The sequence below is a fragment of the Carlito syrichta genome, unplaced genomic scaffold, assembly GCF_000164805.1.
Source record: "Carlito syrichta isolate Samal-C Ts95f unplaced genomic scaffold, Tarsius_syrichta-2.0.1 Scaffold309263, whole genome shotgun sequence".
NCBI classification, from domain to species: domain Eukaryota; kingdom Metazoa; phylum Chordata; class Mammalia; order Primates; family Tarsiidae; genus Carlito; species Carlito syrichta.
In genome coordinates this window covers 123,573-139,346 of record NW_007253359.1, presented here as the reverse complement: position 1 = coordinate 139,346, position 15,774 = coordinate 123,573, and the positions used below count along the sequence as shown (strand labels likewise).

The 15,774-nt window shown below is 50.4% G+C and overlaps 1 protein-coding gene across 3 annotated transcripts in view; it reads right to left on the bottom strand.

Moving 5' to 3' along the window:
- Positions 1 to 750: 750 nt before the first annotated feature.
- The window catches only part of CLTCL1 (clathrin heavy chain like 1), a 105,101-nt gene continuing 90,077 nt past the window's right edge, over positions 751 to 15,774 (bottom strand). The window contains exons 27-32 of one of the 3 annotated variants that reach the window (XM_021717075.1): positions 13,580 to 13,711; positions 9,211 to 9,321; positions 8,759 to 8,929; positions 4,829 to 5,050; positions 1,982 to 2,057; positions 751 to 1,221 (exon numbers count right to left, since the gene is read on the bottom strand). In XM_021717075.1, coding sequence (XP_021572750.1) covers positions 1,103 to 1,221; positions 1,982 to 2,057; positions 4,829 to 5,050; positions 8,759 to 8,929; positions 9,211 to 9,321; positions 13,580 to 13,711 — 831 coding nt within the window. In that variant the 3' untranslated portion in view covers positions 751 to 1,102. Of the gene's footprint in view, positions 1,222 to 1,442; positions 1,484 to 1,981; positions 2,058 to 4,828; positions 5,051 to 8,758; positions 8,930 to 9,210; positions 9,322 to 13,579; positions 13,712 to 15,774 lie in introns of those variants that run through there. The other 2 variants (XM_008067022.2, XM_008067021.1) reach the window with 2 other exon arrangements.

Below are 15,774 nucleotides of genomic sequence, written 5' to 3'. Positions count from 1 at the left end.
GCCTCCCGCGCTCGGCACTCGGTCCGCGGCAGCGGCGGCGGCGGCGGCCGGTTATGGTCCCGGGGGCGGGGCAGCCGCGTCAGCTCTCAGGCCCCGCCCCGCGTGGTCCGAGCCCGGCCCCGCCCCCGGCCCGCCCCGTGCCGGCCGGGAAACTGAGGCCGGGGCGGGGCGCGCTGAGGCAGGGACAGGGCGGGGATTGAAGCACAGCCAGTGGCTGATGCCCGGTCTCGGAAAGCCGAGCGCGGCGGGGCCGGGGCGGGACTGGGGCGTGGCCTTCGGAGGCGGTGTTGTGCCAAGCCCCGAGCGGCGGGTCAAGGTGCGGTGCCCAGAGAGGACAGAAGCATGGAGCGGAGTCCGCGCGGCCACTGGGATCCTCAGGAGCCCAGGGATTCTGGAGGCGAGAGGGGCAGATCCTCTCCAAAGACACGTGGGGCTAGCCTGGTTCCAGTAGTCTGAGGGTTTGACTTTCGGACATCCCACGGGGCTGTGCGGTTCCCACCCATGCCCCTCTGCATCTAGAACTTTGGGCAGCCAACTTGGTTGGGAAAAGACCCCAAACCCAACCCGTTGGTGTTCTCCCAGGTGCCTTCTCTGGGGAGATGCAGGTCCCCCACCCCAGACGGGTCCTGAAAACCTTTACTAGGCTCCAAGGCCTATAAGGGTGGCTCCTTTCCCTTCCACCCACAGCAGCACCAAGCAGAGAAGCTTTGCCTTGATAAACCGACTTTAATAAGCATGATCTGCAGGAGACTCAGGATCCTGGTATGGGGTCTGGTACCTCCATTCAAGACGAGTTCGTGTTGTAACTCCAAAGTGGCCTGGAGAGGGCAGCTACAGCCAGTGTGATGGGTGAAGAGAGGGCATGCCCAGGAGTGCCTGGCTGCAGGCAGAGGTCCACCTCGCTGCTGGCAGTTGGAGCTGATCTTGGGCAGTGTCTACCCAGGCTTCAGGTTGGCACAGAGGCTGCCGTCATTGGATTTCAGCAAAATAAACACCATCCATGTGTTTCCACCTCCGGGGTCCTCTGTGCTGCTAGAGTGACACACTCCTTGGAGAGGCTGTTACCTCAGTAGGTAGAGGGGGTGTTGAGTCTGACTGCCCACTACACGCTGAAGCTGTACATGGGGGGCTGGGCAAAGGCAGGAGTAGTGGCATATCCATAGGGGAAGCTGGCAGGGTCTGGGCTGGTGGCAGGGCCTGCCATCAGCATCAGGTGCTGGCCTGTTGAGGGAGAAATGGCCATGAGCAGAGCTCCTGCCCATAGTTCTTCCTGGTTGCTCCTCAGTAGGCAGGGACCCAAGGAAAAGGGTCTACAGGGCCAGTCCTAACCCCCCAGAGGTTGAGGTACTGGGGCAGCAGGTGGCTGGAAGCAAGGTGTGTGGGCAGTGTTGTTGTGGGGCCAGCCAGCTAGAGGACAAGCTAGTCCCCAAATGGGACACTTACTTAGCTCAGTTGGTTGGGTCTCATTCATGCCCATCAAAATCTAAAAAAACCAGACTGGCATTAGTGGTGGATGGGCACAACCTCAGGGAGAACACACTCAGCAAGAGCCTCAGGACCAGCTGGTATGCTGCATGCTAACACCACCCCCTCAGGCCTGTGTTGGCCCCCTGGCATGTTCCAGCACCCACAGCCTTGCCAGTCTGCTTGGCAGCCAGGGTGACCCTGGGTGATTTTCAGGCACAAAGCCCCTCTTGGTGGATGCTAGCAGCAGCCTTGCTGCCCAAGGGCTAGGCAGGGCCAACAGTGGCAGCTCACAGCTGGGCAGGCAACCTCATGAGAAAGCAGGTACCCTTAGAGCAGAAGGACAGTGGCTGAGCCAATATTCCTGGACACACACTTTCTCCACATCTGGCAGCCATGGGTCTTTCTGGCTTCCACCCATCCATTCCCATCTCCATCTGAAGCCTAGTCAGGGAAGGATGGTGTGACTCACCTCCCCCTCCTCCCCAGGGGACTGAAGGCTTCAGGTGCTACCTACCAAACATGAGAGGGGTAGGCTCGGCCACATGCTCTGCCTGTCTGTGTAGACTCTCCGAGGCATCCAGTTTGTCCACCTGCCAAAGAGCCACGAGCACATGAGTACCCACAAGATAGAACCCAGTCCCACCTCCTGGATGAAACAGACACAGAGGCCCCAGGAGAGATAGTGCTGAGGTGTGGAGTGACCAGCTCCACACCCTGTGCGCATTTTGAATGCGGTGAGGCCACAAAGAGGTGAGGCCTTGGTAGCTGGGCTGAGGCAGAGAGCAGGCAGAGCCCAGGTGCTGTTCCAGCTCAGCAGCTACCCACTACATCCAAGGAGCATTTTGTTCCCAGGTGTGCTGTGGCAGCCAGTGGTTGCAGGCTGTGAGTGCCTGGCTTACAGGAGCCGAGTCCTCTGGACTCAGGGACACTGCTGCTTACCAGCCTGTAGGGCTGTCCACCCCTTCTAACCAGCAGAGAAATCATTTGGTCCTCAGGAGACAAGTCACCTGGCACCTAGACACTTCACCTGAGGCATCTTTTTTTCTTTTTTTGTGAGTTGGAGTCTCACTCTGTCGTTCAGACTGGAATGCAGTGGCAGGCTCCTGGCTACCGCAGCCTCAACCTGCTGGGCTCTAGCGATCCTTCTATCACAGCCTTCCAAGTAGCCGGAACTACAGGCATGTGCTACCATGCCCTGCTAAATTTTGATTTATTGTAGAGACGAGGTCTCACCAAGTTGCCCTGGTGGGTCTCGAACCCGGGGGCTCAGGCAATCCACTCGCCTCGGCCTCTCAAAGTGCTAGGATTACAGGCTGAGTACCTGAGACATCTTAAAGATAAGCTGCCTCCTTGCTCCTCCCCAAGGCTTCCCAGGCACTGCCCCTGCAGTGTTCCAGGGCTAGGCAGGGAAGAGTGGTGCTGTGGGGATGTCAGAGGCTGCGCTGGTAGGACTGAAAAAGAACAAGCAGTGATGTGCACCCTATGAGCTCAGATCTGGAGGTGATAGGGCCAGGCATCCTGTTGACTCCCACTCCCACTTGCCCTGGTCTAGCCTGAGAGGTGAGAAAGCATGACGGGCACGCAGCCTGTCATCTCTCTTCCTAAGTTTGCTGACATGCATGGCTGCGGTCTACACTGGGAGTGCTGAGTGAGCGTCTCAGGACTGGCCCTCAAGCCTCCCAGATAAGCCAGAAGGCCCCAGGCTAGTTGTCCATCAGGGAGGGAGCTATGCTCAGAAATGCTGTGCTGGATCTGCTGGGTGCTAGCTCAAACCAAGAACAACCCTGCACTCCCACACCACTGACCAAAAAGCTGGGCTCACGAGAGGCACCTTGTCTGGTCCTAGCAGAAACAGCTGGACAGCTGTAGGATGGGCACCGGCAGTCACTACCTCCCAGGGCTAGTGGAAAAGTCTGGGAAACCCAGGCCAAGGCTGTGTAGCCACAGTGCTGACGATGGTGACAGTGGCTGCCAAGATAAAGTCCACCATATACAACAGAGAAGGAGCATGCTCCCCAAAGTCCTGATGGCCCCCAGTAGTTCAATCCCTACAGCAATGACATCCCTGAGTGCCGGGGGCCTCTACCATCAGGAAGAGATTTCAGCACATGCATCTTCTATGCAGATTCTCGGGAAAGACTGCTTTTGGGTAAGACACTTTGGGAACAGGAAAAGCCGCTCACGTGGGCAAGGGTAGTTTCCGAGGGCAAATGTCACACAGCATAGATGCCTACTGCAGGGAGCTGCCATCTACTGTAGTGGAGGGCCTGGGATCCTTATAAATCCAAATGGTGTATGTCACCTTGTAGCCCATGCAGCTCAGGCCACGAGGCTGGGGCTGCTCCTTCCCCAAACCCTTGTGAGTCGTTAGGGAGCCTCTCACTCAGCTGTGCTGGGTGAACAGTACTAGGTCACACTCTCCTGCAATACGTTGATGACCTGGAATGGCCTCTGGAATGGTCACCAGGGGCTGGGCAGCTCCCTGGAGGCTCTGCAGATGCAGGCATTCCTGCAAGCCCTTCTAGGCCAAAGCTGGCAGCATTAGTCCATGTCCCTGTTTCTTTCCTACCCATCACTGGCCCAGGAGGCTCCTCCTTTCCCTGCACCACTCAGAGAAGACTCAGCACAAGTGGCTTCAGGGTCTCCATCTGGCTAGAAGGAGGGAAGACTGGATGGGCAGGTAGATGCTGCTGAAAGGTGGATTTCCAGTGCTAGAAACAACAAACGACCTGATAACACAGATCTCTGGACAAAGGCTAAAGCTAGGGCCCAGAAATGTACTCCTAGGGATCTGGCACCCAGGAAGTTTTAAAATCAACTACTGTCATGTCAGTAAAGCAGAAAAAGTCATCTTCTCTGTAGCTGCTGGAAGGATTCAATGCATGCCTTAACATTCCCACTATGTGCTCAGCAAAAGAAGACTACCACCAACAGGTACATTAACAGCTACATCCCCAGATTCTATTGGAGAGTCTGAGCATAACAGTTGTGGACTGGAGGTGTCATGGGGAGCCAGCACTACCAGCTGGTGCCTCACTGTTGCCTGATGAAGCATAGGGCCATGGGCAAGCACACCTGTCATGCTCCCAGTCTCTTGGAGGAGCTGCTGTGAGTAGGACATCTCAGTTCTACCCAATGTTTTCTGTGGTGATATTGTAGAAGGACTTAATGTTGGGCAGAAAACCACTTGAGCATGAAGGGAAAAGACTCCTGAAGGCTGCCCAGGGTTGTTTGGGCAATCTGGGCTGGCCTGAAATGGGTCCACCCTCAGAGCCTACCCTGCAGGCCAGCAGCCAGAGTCAGCGCCAGGGATGGGCTGTGGCTCACAGTGGTCAGAGAGTTACAGCGGGTCAGCACTTACCTTGCTCAGGTATTCCCGCATCACTTGGATGAAGTAGGGCATGGCAAAGTCCATGAGGTTGTGTCTCCAGGCCAGCTCAAACACCACATCAGGATGGAGCAGGTCATAGCAGGTGAAGAGCGACGCTGCGAAGCACTCCCGCTCCCCTTCCTCCAGGAACCACTGCAGCAGTTTCTGTGCCAACTCGCTATCCCGCGACTCTGCCACATGCTGCATGGCATCCTGCAGCCAAGGCAAATGCAGACTCGGGTGTCCTGCAGGCAGAGGTCTCGTGCCGTAGGCAGCTGGGCTGGCAGTGCCAGGCTCTACGTAGCCTTTCTACACCACAGAGTGAATCTAGACATTGGTCGAGCTGTTCCCTGAGCCCTGCTGCCCTCTGGTGAGACAGAGGTACCACCTCCATGGGCTGTGGAGTGTAGTCCTCTCAGATCCTGCAGAACTGCTGGGAGCTTGTGTGTGCTGCAGGCACCCTGGCAGACCAGGCCAGTGTCCCATGGGCGGATGGCATGCACAGCCTGCTCTGGGACAGACACTGGGAGGTACTGCAAAGACCCGGCGCTCAGGCAAACAGCAAGTCAAGTTCAAGTAGAGGTAGCTACTAGGGGCACTGCTACTATTCTAGAAGCAGTAATGTGTGTTTTTGTCAAGTCACTCAAAGACCCCTAACTGCTTTTTTCATGCTTGCATATTTCTTTGTCCAAGACAACATCATTAGCAAAATATCACCTGCATAGTGACAAGTCACTAGGAAAACTGGTCCCTTCTATGGCTGCTCTCTATTTTCTGCCCCATGGTGGGAGCTGGATACCAGACCCCAGCACAGCCCTTCTCAGCAGGGGCCGCCATCACTCCTCCAGAGATCAAGACCCGGGGACTGAGATGAAGTCCCTTGCTCAAGATCACTCCACCTGGAGCTGACCGCAACCCACTGACCATGACTTGTGTGGGACAGCAAGTTGGCACAGATAACCCATGTTAGTCCCTACTCCACACACCGTCACCTCTGATTCCACTCTGGGGACTCCTGAAGACAGTCTCCATGTCCTCGAGGACCCAATATACTGTGACCGTCCTCTGGAAAGAGCTCTCCCACCTGCTAGCTGCTCATTGGCTGAGTCCTGCCTCATCCCCCATACTGTTCCTACAAAGGTGCCAGGATACTTTCTGGCCATAGTCAGTTGAGACTCCAGTGAAAGCTCCAGGATGCTTTTGGGTTGTATCTCCAAAGACCTGTGATGCTGGTTCCTCAGTCTCCCTGCTGTGTCCTCCACTGGCTGGGCCCACCCTCAGCTAACATGTCTTCAGCATGTACCTAAAAGTGGGTACCTCTCCATCCCCCCCTCCTCCGCAGGAAGCTCCTAGTCAGCACTCTGCTCCTTCAGCCTGGAGCCCACTTGCACCTGAGGCTCTCCCACACCCTCCTCTCTTGTCACCACCTAGGCTGTGCCGCTCAGGGCAGCTCTACTGTTGTTCCTGTCCCATGTCCAGTTCACACCTGCCCTTCCACAGGCCCTGCAGGCTTGCTTCACTCATGGACATGGGTGTGCCCGTGCTCCTCCCAACCTGGGCCTGATGCCTTTCACACTCAACCCAAAGGTGGCTGCCTCTCACCCTGCCTGTTCTGCATTCCTCTATATCCTGAACTTCCCATGTGTAGTGCACACATCACCTGCGCTTTTACCTAAACGCTACTTCTGTCATTTGGAAAAACTTCTTTCTATCACTGCCTGATTGGCCGCTGACTGGGCATGCTGTCATGACTGGCCACCCCCTCCAGGAAGACTCAAGAGGCTTCAGCTCTGGCTGCAGGGCAGGCTCCTCCAGGATGGTAGTGCTGTCACTGAGGCCACGCATGCATCTGAGCTTGTGAACACCATCCCTGGCCTCTACCACTTAATTATAGCGTGCGCGCGCGCACACACGCACACGCGCACACACACACACACACACCCACCCCGTGACAACTAAATGTTTCCTGGGGCCAAGGCTGTCCTGGCAGAGAGCCCACTGCTCTGGGGGAAGCATGCTCAGCTACTTTCTATCTGTGGCTTTGTTCTCTGGACTTTCTTTGGCCAGTATGGCTATAAGTGGGTGGTTGAAAAGGCCAGTGGGCCTCTGGCAGCACCACAGCATTATTCCCTCATTACTGTCTGAGTGGTGAGGAGGCCATGCATTTAAAAGGCCATGCATTTAAAACCAACTGTATAAGGAGGCCATGCATTTAAGCCCTGGGTGGGTACCATGTGAACAGCACAGAGTTGCTGTGACCGGCCAGCAGCAGTGAGTTTCCCTCAGATGTGTCTGAGTGCGGCTGCCACCTCCAACAGCCAGAGACCTTCTAGAGACATTCCAGAGACCTTTCCATGTGGTCTCAGAGCTTCAGTACTTCACCCTCAGCTTCCTTTGCCAGAAGGTCCACAAGCACTAGGGGCTAGGAGATGCCATGGAACAGTCTAAAACATGAGGTGACGCCATAAAGCTCGACATGACTGATACCAGGAGTCAGAGGCCTTGATGAAATGCAAGCTGAGAGCCATAAGAGGGGCCATAAGAGCAAGACCCCTGTACTGGGCAAAAGGCAACAGTGTCCTGTGTCCTGGGAAGGCAGGAAGGTCAAGAACAACTCTGAGAGTCACACCCTCAGGTCAAGTTTACAACTGATGGAGGATTCCAAGGTCTCCAGGCACCAGGAACCCTTGGGAATCAGCTCAGCCGCATATCGTATCACACCAATGGCCCTCTTATACAACTCCTTTACCTTCTGGGGAAATGTTCAGGCCAAGAGGATGGCACTTCAGGCTCTGAAGTGCCTATAGCCAGCCCTACCTGCCTACTAGAGGCCCAGAACCAGGTCTAAGAGCTGAGAGTGGTGCTAAGCCACCTCACTGGCAGGAAAATCATTTTTTTTTCCCCGTCAGAGATCCTCTTACCTCAGCCTATGAGTAGCTGGGACTACAGGCACACACCACTGCACCCAGCTTCGAAACAAAATTTATTTTTTATTTTTTTGAGTCTGAGTCTCACTGTCACCCAGGTTGGAGGGCTGGAGTGCAGTGGCAAACTCATGGCCACCAAAGCCTCAGCCCGCTGGGCTCAGATGATCCTTCCGTCTCAGCCTTTCAAGTAGCTGGAACTATAGGCGTGCACTGCCATGCCCAGCTAATTTTTTGATTTATTATAAAGACAAGGTCTTGCCAAGTTGCCCAGGCTGGTCTCGAACCCCTGGACTCAGGCAATTCTCTTGCCTCTGCCTTCCAAAGTGCTGGGATTACAGGCGAGCCACCACACTCAGCTTGAAACAAATGTTTTGAATGTGATTTTAATTGAGGTTTTTTTTAATTCCTCAAATCTTGATAGGAAGTAAAGTGGTGCCAATAAGTGAATCCTGCCACACTGAGTTTAGGTAGAGTGAAACTTACATAGAATTTCTGGGGAGAGAACCAACTGTATAAGACTCTTTTTTTTTCTTTTCGAGTCAGTCTCAACCTTTTGGGCTCAAGATCCTTCTGCCTCAGCCTCCCTAGCATCTGGGACTACAGGTATGCACCACTACACCTGGCTAACTTTTTTGTTGAGAGAGGTCTCTCTATGTTGCCTAGACTGGTCTCGAACTCCCAGGTTTAAGAAATCCTCCTGCCTCAGTCTCCCAAAGTGTTAGGAATACAGGAATGAGCCACTGCATCTGGTCAGACTCTGTAAGTCTTTCAATGCGAATAATTTTTAAGAGGCTCTAGATTACTCCCAACTCTCACCCCCTATTCTAAAAATAGTCTCCCCCTTAATGCCAAACCCCTCGCCCTCTATGAGCATCTCTTGGTGAAGCTCAGAGTCAGGTCTTAGGAAGAAGAGGGAAGGGGTGTGACTCTTCAAAGGACCAAGAAGCACACCAAGGTAATGGGGTAGGAGGAAGCAGGGCACAGGGTCACTGACCTTGTAGAGATGATCCTTCTTGCAGAGCTCCACACTCTGGGCCCACTGGTTATTCCTCTTGTACAGATAGGCTGCAATGCGCCTGAATTCCATTAGCTGGTGCTTCTCTAGCTGCTGAGCCAGGCCAATGCTGTCAAAGTTGTTGTAGGCGTTGATAGATGCCCTCAAGCCCTGGGAAGACAGCCTTTCCATGAGGGATGGGATTGTGCAACAGGGGCTGCCTGCACATGGAGCAGGCACCTGGATCACTCATTGGTGGCTGCATCTGTTGAAGCCTCAGGAAGGCCTGGCCTGTCTGTGTACCCGTTGGTGCTCTGTAGGGCCCGCACACCCTCCTGTGAGAGGACAGCCTGCTTCAAGAACAGACTGGCAGGTGCAGGGGTGGAGCCCAGCCTGCTCCTGGGTTGGGGGCTGCCCTGTCCACCCCGACATAGCTCCTCCTCCACACCCACCTGATAATCCTCTTCTTCTGTCAGCAGGTGGTTGAGCGCCTCATTCACACTTTTGTTGTTATGGCTCTGGACTGACCTCAGGTAAGACTTCACCAGGGGCAGCTGACCTACCTGACAAGTTGGGGGAGACCATCGAGACACTTGGTCAAGCTTGTCATGGGGACAGTAGGCAGGGGGTGCCTGGTTACACACTGATGGGGGTATAGGTGGGCAAATGCATAGCATCCTCTCAAGTGGGTCACTCTCAGGAGCCAGGGGCACCTTCCCCCTTATAACCAACAGGCCTGCACACACTCGCACAAAGAGGACTTTCTGGACCATCCAGTCAAGACCAATGTTGTCTGTGGACATTTTGGCTGGAATGCAAACCTGCACAGGTATATCTCAGAGATATCACAGGTTCAATTCCAGACCACCACAATAAAGTGAGTATCACAATAAAGTGAGTCACACCAATATTTTGGTTTCCCAGTGCATATGAAAGTTATATTTACACTACACGGTAGTCTATTAAGTGTGCAATAGCACTATGTCTACAAAAAGTGTATATACCCTAATTTAAAAATACTTGATTACTAAAAAATGCTAACATTTATCTGACCTGACCCTTCAGCAACTCTATTCTCTTTGTTGGTGGAGGGTCTTGCCTCAATGCTGATGGTTGCTGACTGATCAGAGTAGGGTGGTGGTTGCTGAAAGCTGCGGTGACTGGCAATTTCTTAAAATAAGATATCAGTGAAGTTTACCCATTGATTGACTCTTCCTTTCATGAACGATTGTTCTGTAGCATGTGGTGATATTTGATAGCATTTCACCCACAGCAGAACTTCTTTCAAAACTGGAGTCCCTCCTCTCAAACCCTGCCACTGCCTTATCAATTAAGTTTATAGAATGTTCTAAATCCCTTGGTTGTCATTTCACAGTGTTTGCAGTATCTTTACCAGGAGTAGATTCCATCTCAAGAAACTCTGTTCTTTGCTTATCCCCTAGAAGCAACTCCTCATCTGTTTAAGCTTTATCCTGAGATTGCAGCAACTCAGTCCCACTTCAGGCTTCACTTCTAATTCTAGTTTCCTTGCCCTTTCCAACACATCTGGAATGACCTCCTCCACTGATGTCCTGAACCTCAAAGTCATCCATGAGGGGTGAATTCACTTTTTCTAAACTCCTGTTAATACTGATATTCTGACTTCCTCTCATGAATCATGAATATTTTCTCCTTATATACTGGTATCTTTCTTTATTTTTTATTTTTACCAATACTTAAAAATTGAACATATTTACTAAGTATATGTGATATTCTGATACATGTATAGAATATGTAATGACCAAATCACCTCAACCATCTATCATTTCAAGCATTTATCACCTAAAGTATTTATTACTTATTTTGGGAATGTCTCAAACCTTCTCTTCCAGCTATTTTGAAATATACAATAAATTATTTACTATAGTCATTCTACTGTGCTATCCAACATATTCCTTCTATCCAACTGTATTTTTGCTTTGTTTTGTTTTTGAGCCAGGGTCTCACTCTGTTGCCCAGGGTGGAGTGTTTACCACAGCCACAACCTCTAGGGCTCAGACATCCTTCTACCTCAACTTCCCAAGTAGCTGAGACTACAGGCATGCACCACCACACCTGGCTAGTTGTTATTTTTAGAAAGCAGGATTTATTAAGAGGACAGAAAGGTTCCTCCAATAGGAGGGGACCCAAAGGGGTTGCCCTAATTTTTTTTTTTTTTATTATTTGTGGAGACGTGGTCTTTCTATGTTGCCTAGGCCGGTCTTGAACTCCTGGGCTCAAGTACTACTCCCACTCAGCTTCCCAAAGTGCTGGGGTTATTGGCATGAGGCACCGTGCCCAACCTAACTGTATTTTTGTACTCATCACTCAACCTCTCTTCAGCTCTCTCCCAGCTCCCCATTTCTCAGTCTTTGGTAACCATCATTCTACTCTCTAGCTCTATGAAATCAATTTTTTGAGCTTCTACATATGATTGAGAACATGTGCAACATTTGTCTTTCTGTGCCGGGTTTATTTCACTTCACATGGATTAATTTTATTTTACTTTAGAGACAGGGTCTTGTTCTGTTACCCAAGCTGGAGTACAGTGGCAGATCACAGCTCACTACAGCCTCAAATTCCTAAGTTCAAATGATCCTCTCACCTCAGCCTCCCTAGTAGCTGGGACTACAAGTGTACACCACCATGCCCGGCTAATTTTTAAAAACTCTTTGTAGAGACAGGGTCTCTCTATGTTGCCCATGCTGGTCTTGAACTCCTGGCCTCAAGAAATCCTCCTGCCCCAGCCTCCCAAAGTGCTGGGATTACCGGCATGAGCCACCATGTCCAGCTTCATAAATGAATGTTCTTATTGCATCTATGGTGAATCTTTTTCAGAAGATTTCAATTTACTTTTCCCATCAGGTCCATCAGTGGAGTCACTATTTAGAGCAGCTCTACTCTTACAAAATATAATCCTTAAATAATAAGACTTGAAAGTTGAAACTTTCCTTGATTCATGGGTTGCAGAATGAATATTTTGTTAACAGCCATGAAAACAACATTCATCTCCTTGTACATCTCCAACAGAGCTCTTGAGTGACCAGTGCATTGTCAGTAAGCAGTAAGCTTTTGAAGGCAGTCTTTTTTTTCTGAGCAGCAGGTCTCAACAGTGGACCCAAACTTTTCAGTAAACAATTCTGTGAATGGATGTGTAGCCACCTGGTCTTTGTTATTTCATTTCCAGAGCATTGGCAGAGGAGATTTAGCGTAATTCTTTTTTTTTTTTTTGAGTTGGAGTCTCACTCTGTCACCCAGGTTGGAGTGCAGTGGCATGCTCCCAGCCACTGCAGCCTCAACCTGCTGGGCTCAGGTGATCCTTCTACCTCAGCCTTCCAAGTAACTGGAACTACAGGCACATGTCCCCATGCCCAGCTAATTTTTTGATTTATTGTAGAGATGAAGTCTCACCAAGTGGCCTAGGCTGGTCTCAAACCGGTGGGCTCAGACAATCAGACGATCCTCTCACCTCAGCTTCCCAAAGTGCTGGTATTTTAGGCATGAGCCACTGCGCCCAGCCAAGATTTAGCATAATTCTCAAAGGCCCTGGGATTTTTGGAATGGTAAATGAGCACTGACATCAATCTAAAGTAACCAGCCCTAGTAAGAGAGTCAGCTTGTTCTTTGAAGCCAGGCATTGACTTCTCTCTAGTTATGAAAGTCCTAGATGGCATCATCTTCCAATAGAAGGCTGTTTTGTCTATACTGAAAATATGTTGAGTGTGTCCCCTTCGACAATGATCTCAGGTAGATCTTCTGAATAACTTGCTGCTGCTTCTCCATCAGCTCTTCTGCTTCATCTAGCACTTCTATGTTATGGGGACGGCTTCTTTCCTTAAACCTCATGTACTAACTTCTGCTAGCTTCCAAATTTCTTCTACAGCTTCCTCACCTCTCTCAGTCATCACGGAATTAAAGAGAGTTAAAAGCCTTGCTCTGATTTATGCTTTGGCTTAAGATAATGTTTTGGCTGGTTTGATCTTCTATCTAGACAACTCAGACTTTCTCCATATCACCATTAAGGCTGTTTCACTTTCTTATCATTCATGTGTTCACTGGAGTAGCCCTTTTAATTTCCTACAAGAACTTTCCCTTTGCACTCACAACTACGCTAACTGGTGCAAGAGGCTTAGACATTGGCCTGTCTTGGCTTTTGACATGCCTTCTTCACTAAGCCTAATCATTTCTAGCTTTTGATTTAAAATGAGAGATATGTGACTCTTCCTTTCACTTGAACACTTAGAGACCACTGTAGGGTTATTAACTGGCCTAATTTCAATATTGTTATGTCTCAGGGAATAGGGAGGCCTGAGGAGAGGGAAAGTGACGGGGGAACAGCTGGTTGGTGGGGCAGTCAGAACACACACATTTATCTGTTAAGTTTGCTATCTGATATGGGCACAATTCATGATACTCCCAAACAATCAAAATTGTAACATCAAAGGTCACTGATTACAAATCACCATAACAGATATAATCATAATTAAAAATCTGAAATATTGAGAAAATTCCTTAAATATGATACAGAGACATGAAATGAGCACATGCTGTTGGAAAAATAGTATCATCAGACTTGCTTGATACAGACTGCCACAAACATTTAATTTTTAAAATATGCAATATAGCAAAATGCAATAAAGTGCAATAAAATGAGGTGTGCTTCTGTCTGAAATCTAAAACCATTTGATACATTGATGAATCTTGAAATTGGAGTAAATCATTTATAAAGGTGCTTCCATTCAGATGACCTTGGAGGAGCTAGCCCAACACACTCTCCTGGACTCAGGGTTCTGGATGACCCACCTTTGAAAAGAAACTGACTGTCCGGGTGTGGTCCAGCCGGGGTGACAGCACCAGCAGAAGGTCATTGATGAGTAGCGGTTTGTAATCCAAGTAGAACTGCAGGGCTCTGTAATAGAGCTCAATGTTGGCAACCTGGCGGGTGAGCAAGGCTGAGGGTCAGTCACTGCTCCTATCTCTGGATACTCCAGGTCTCCTTCTGGATTTTGCTCAAAGGGACTTTTTGAGTGAGGTCTGCCACAATCACCCCCACAAGACTGACCTTGATATGCTACCCTCCTATCTGTGTGGCATTTTCTCTTCAGCACTGCCTCTTCTCTAAGAGGCAGGGCTTTGTTTCCTGCCTCATTCCAGCACCTACACCCATACTTGATGCGGGTTGATGCTCAACTAACATCTGTTGAGTAAATGAAGCATAATTGTCTAGAATAAACCCCAACAACAAAATATGTTTTTTGTTTTTGATTCAGAGTCTAATTCTGCCACCAGGCTGAAATGCAATGGTGTGCTCATGGCTTGACCTCCTGGACTCAGGCAATCCTTCTGCCTCAGCCTCCCAAGTGGCTGGAACTACTAGCACGTGCCACCACACCCAGCTAACTTTTTAATTTTTTGTAGAGATGAGGTCTTGCTATGTTGCCTACGCTGGTTTTGAACTCCTGAGCTCAAGCATTTTCCAGTCTCATCCTCTTAAAGTGCTGGGATTACAGGCATAAGCCATTGCACTTGGTCTCAAAATATTTTGTTTTAAATGAACTTTTTATTTTAAATATGTGGAATACAATTCAGAGTTAGGTATACAAATGTTCATTACGCAGGTAGCCTTGTTGATGAGGTGCCCCCTCCTCCCCTGGTAGTTTCCCACTACTGGCAATTCCTCTCTTATAGTATTACGATAGTGGCTCAAGGTCTGCTTATGAGTGAGAACATGTGATACTCGGTTCTTTGTTTCTGTGATAGATCACTCAGTATTATAGACTCTAAGTCCATCCAGGTTGCTGTGAAGTTAATAATTTTGTCTTATTTTATGGCTGTATAATATTTCAAAATATGAAAGAAAGATTCCCTAGCCCTCCTTGGAAAAGTCAGCCTGAGCATCAGCAACTGGGCAGCGTATCTTATTACAATACTTTTGAGCTGTGACACGGTGGTGCTCAGACTCTCGGTGAGTCCTGATGGCTGGCTTCGGTAGAGCAGGTTCTGGAGGCAGAGGACAGAGCCAATCTGGGCAGAACCTGTGCCAACAGCAAAGCCCGTCCCCTGGGGTCTCAAGGTCTGGCCAGGTTGCTGTGTCTTGGCACTTTCTCTGTAGGTCTGTCACCACTCTCTTATTGGGAGATGTCACTTGGTGGCTTGCTGATTGTGGCACCACTATCCAGGACCTGCACACAGCTCTGCTGTTTAGGGAACAAGAAGGTTCCTGGGTTCTCTGGAAGGGCATGCACCAGGTCAATGGTGATGAATGTGTCTGTGGGGGTTCAGGGATGTACGTTGGGGGTCAGGGGTGGGCTACTGGAGCCTCCAGCAATGCTGGATGTAGGCATTTAGGATTGACTTGGTAGCAGTGTGGTGTCCGGTGGGATCTGCAGACCAAAACATGGATGCAGAATGACATCACGACCCCTCACTGGTTTACTGACAATGTCAGTGTCGTCTCTTTCTCTTTCTCTTTCCCTCTCCTGCTATAGCACTAACTGTCACCACAGACTCTAACCCAGGTGAACTGTAAGGTCCCTAGTACCTGCCCTGTGGACACAGAGCACAGCAGTGAGCCAGTCCCAAATACAAAGCTTCACTTGTGGCACTGGCAGTCTCCCAGCCTTGGCCTGGCCACTGTGGGTGTGCTCGCATCAGAGCTCTGAACTGTCATGCTTCCAGGCTGAATCTCTTATCTGTATTGGAGCCAGATCAGAAGGGGCTAACCAGATGTCTAACCAGCAGAGGGGGAACAGGATGTGATGCAGGGCTGAGGAGCAGAGCAGGGGCTTAAGTGCACCTTCTATGGCAAGTCACTTCCTCTAAGTCCCACTGGTCTCCCCAACCAATCACATGACTCCTTGGGATTACTGTGGAATGAGTGGAGCCCATCCGGGGACAAGCTCATCTCACTGGGACTCTCACAGGCATTGTGCAAGTTGGCAGAATTGGTAGTCAGAGCTGGGCACACGGTTCTGGCTTCCCTGGGGGGGGGGGGGGGG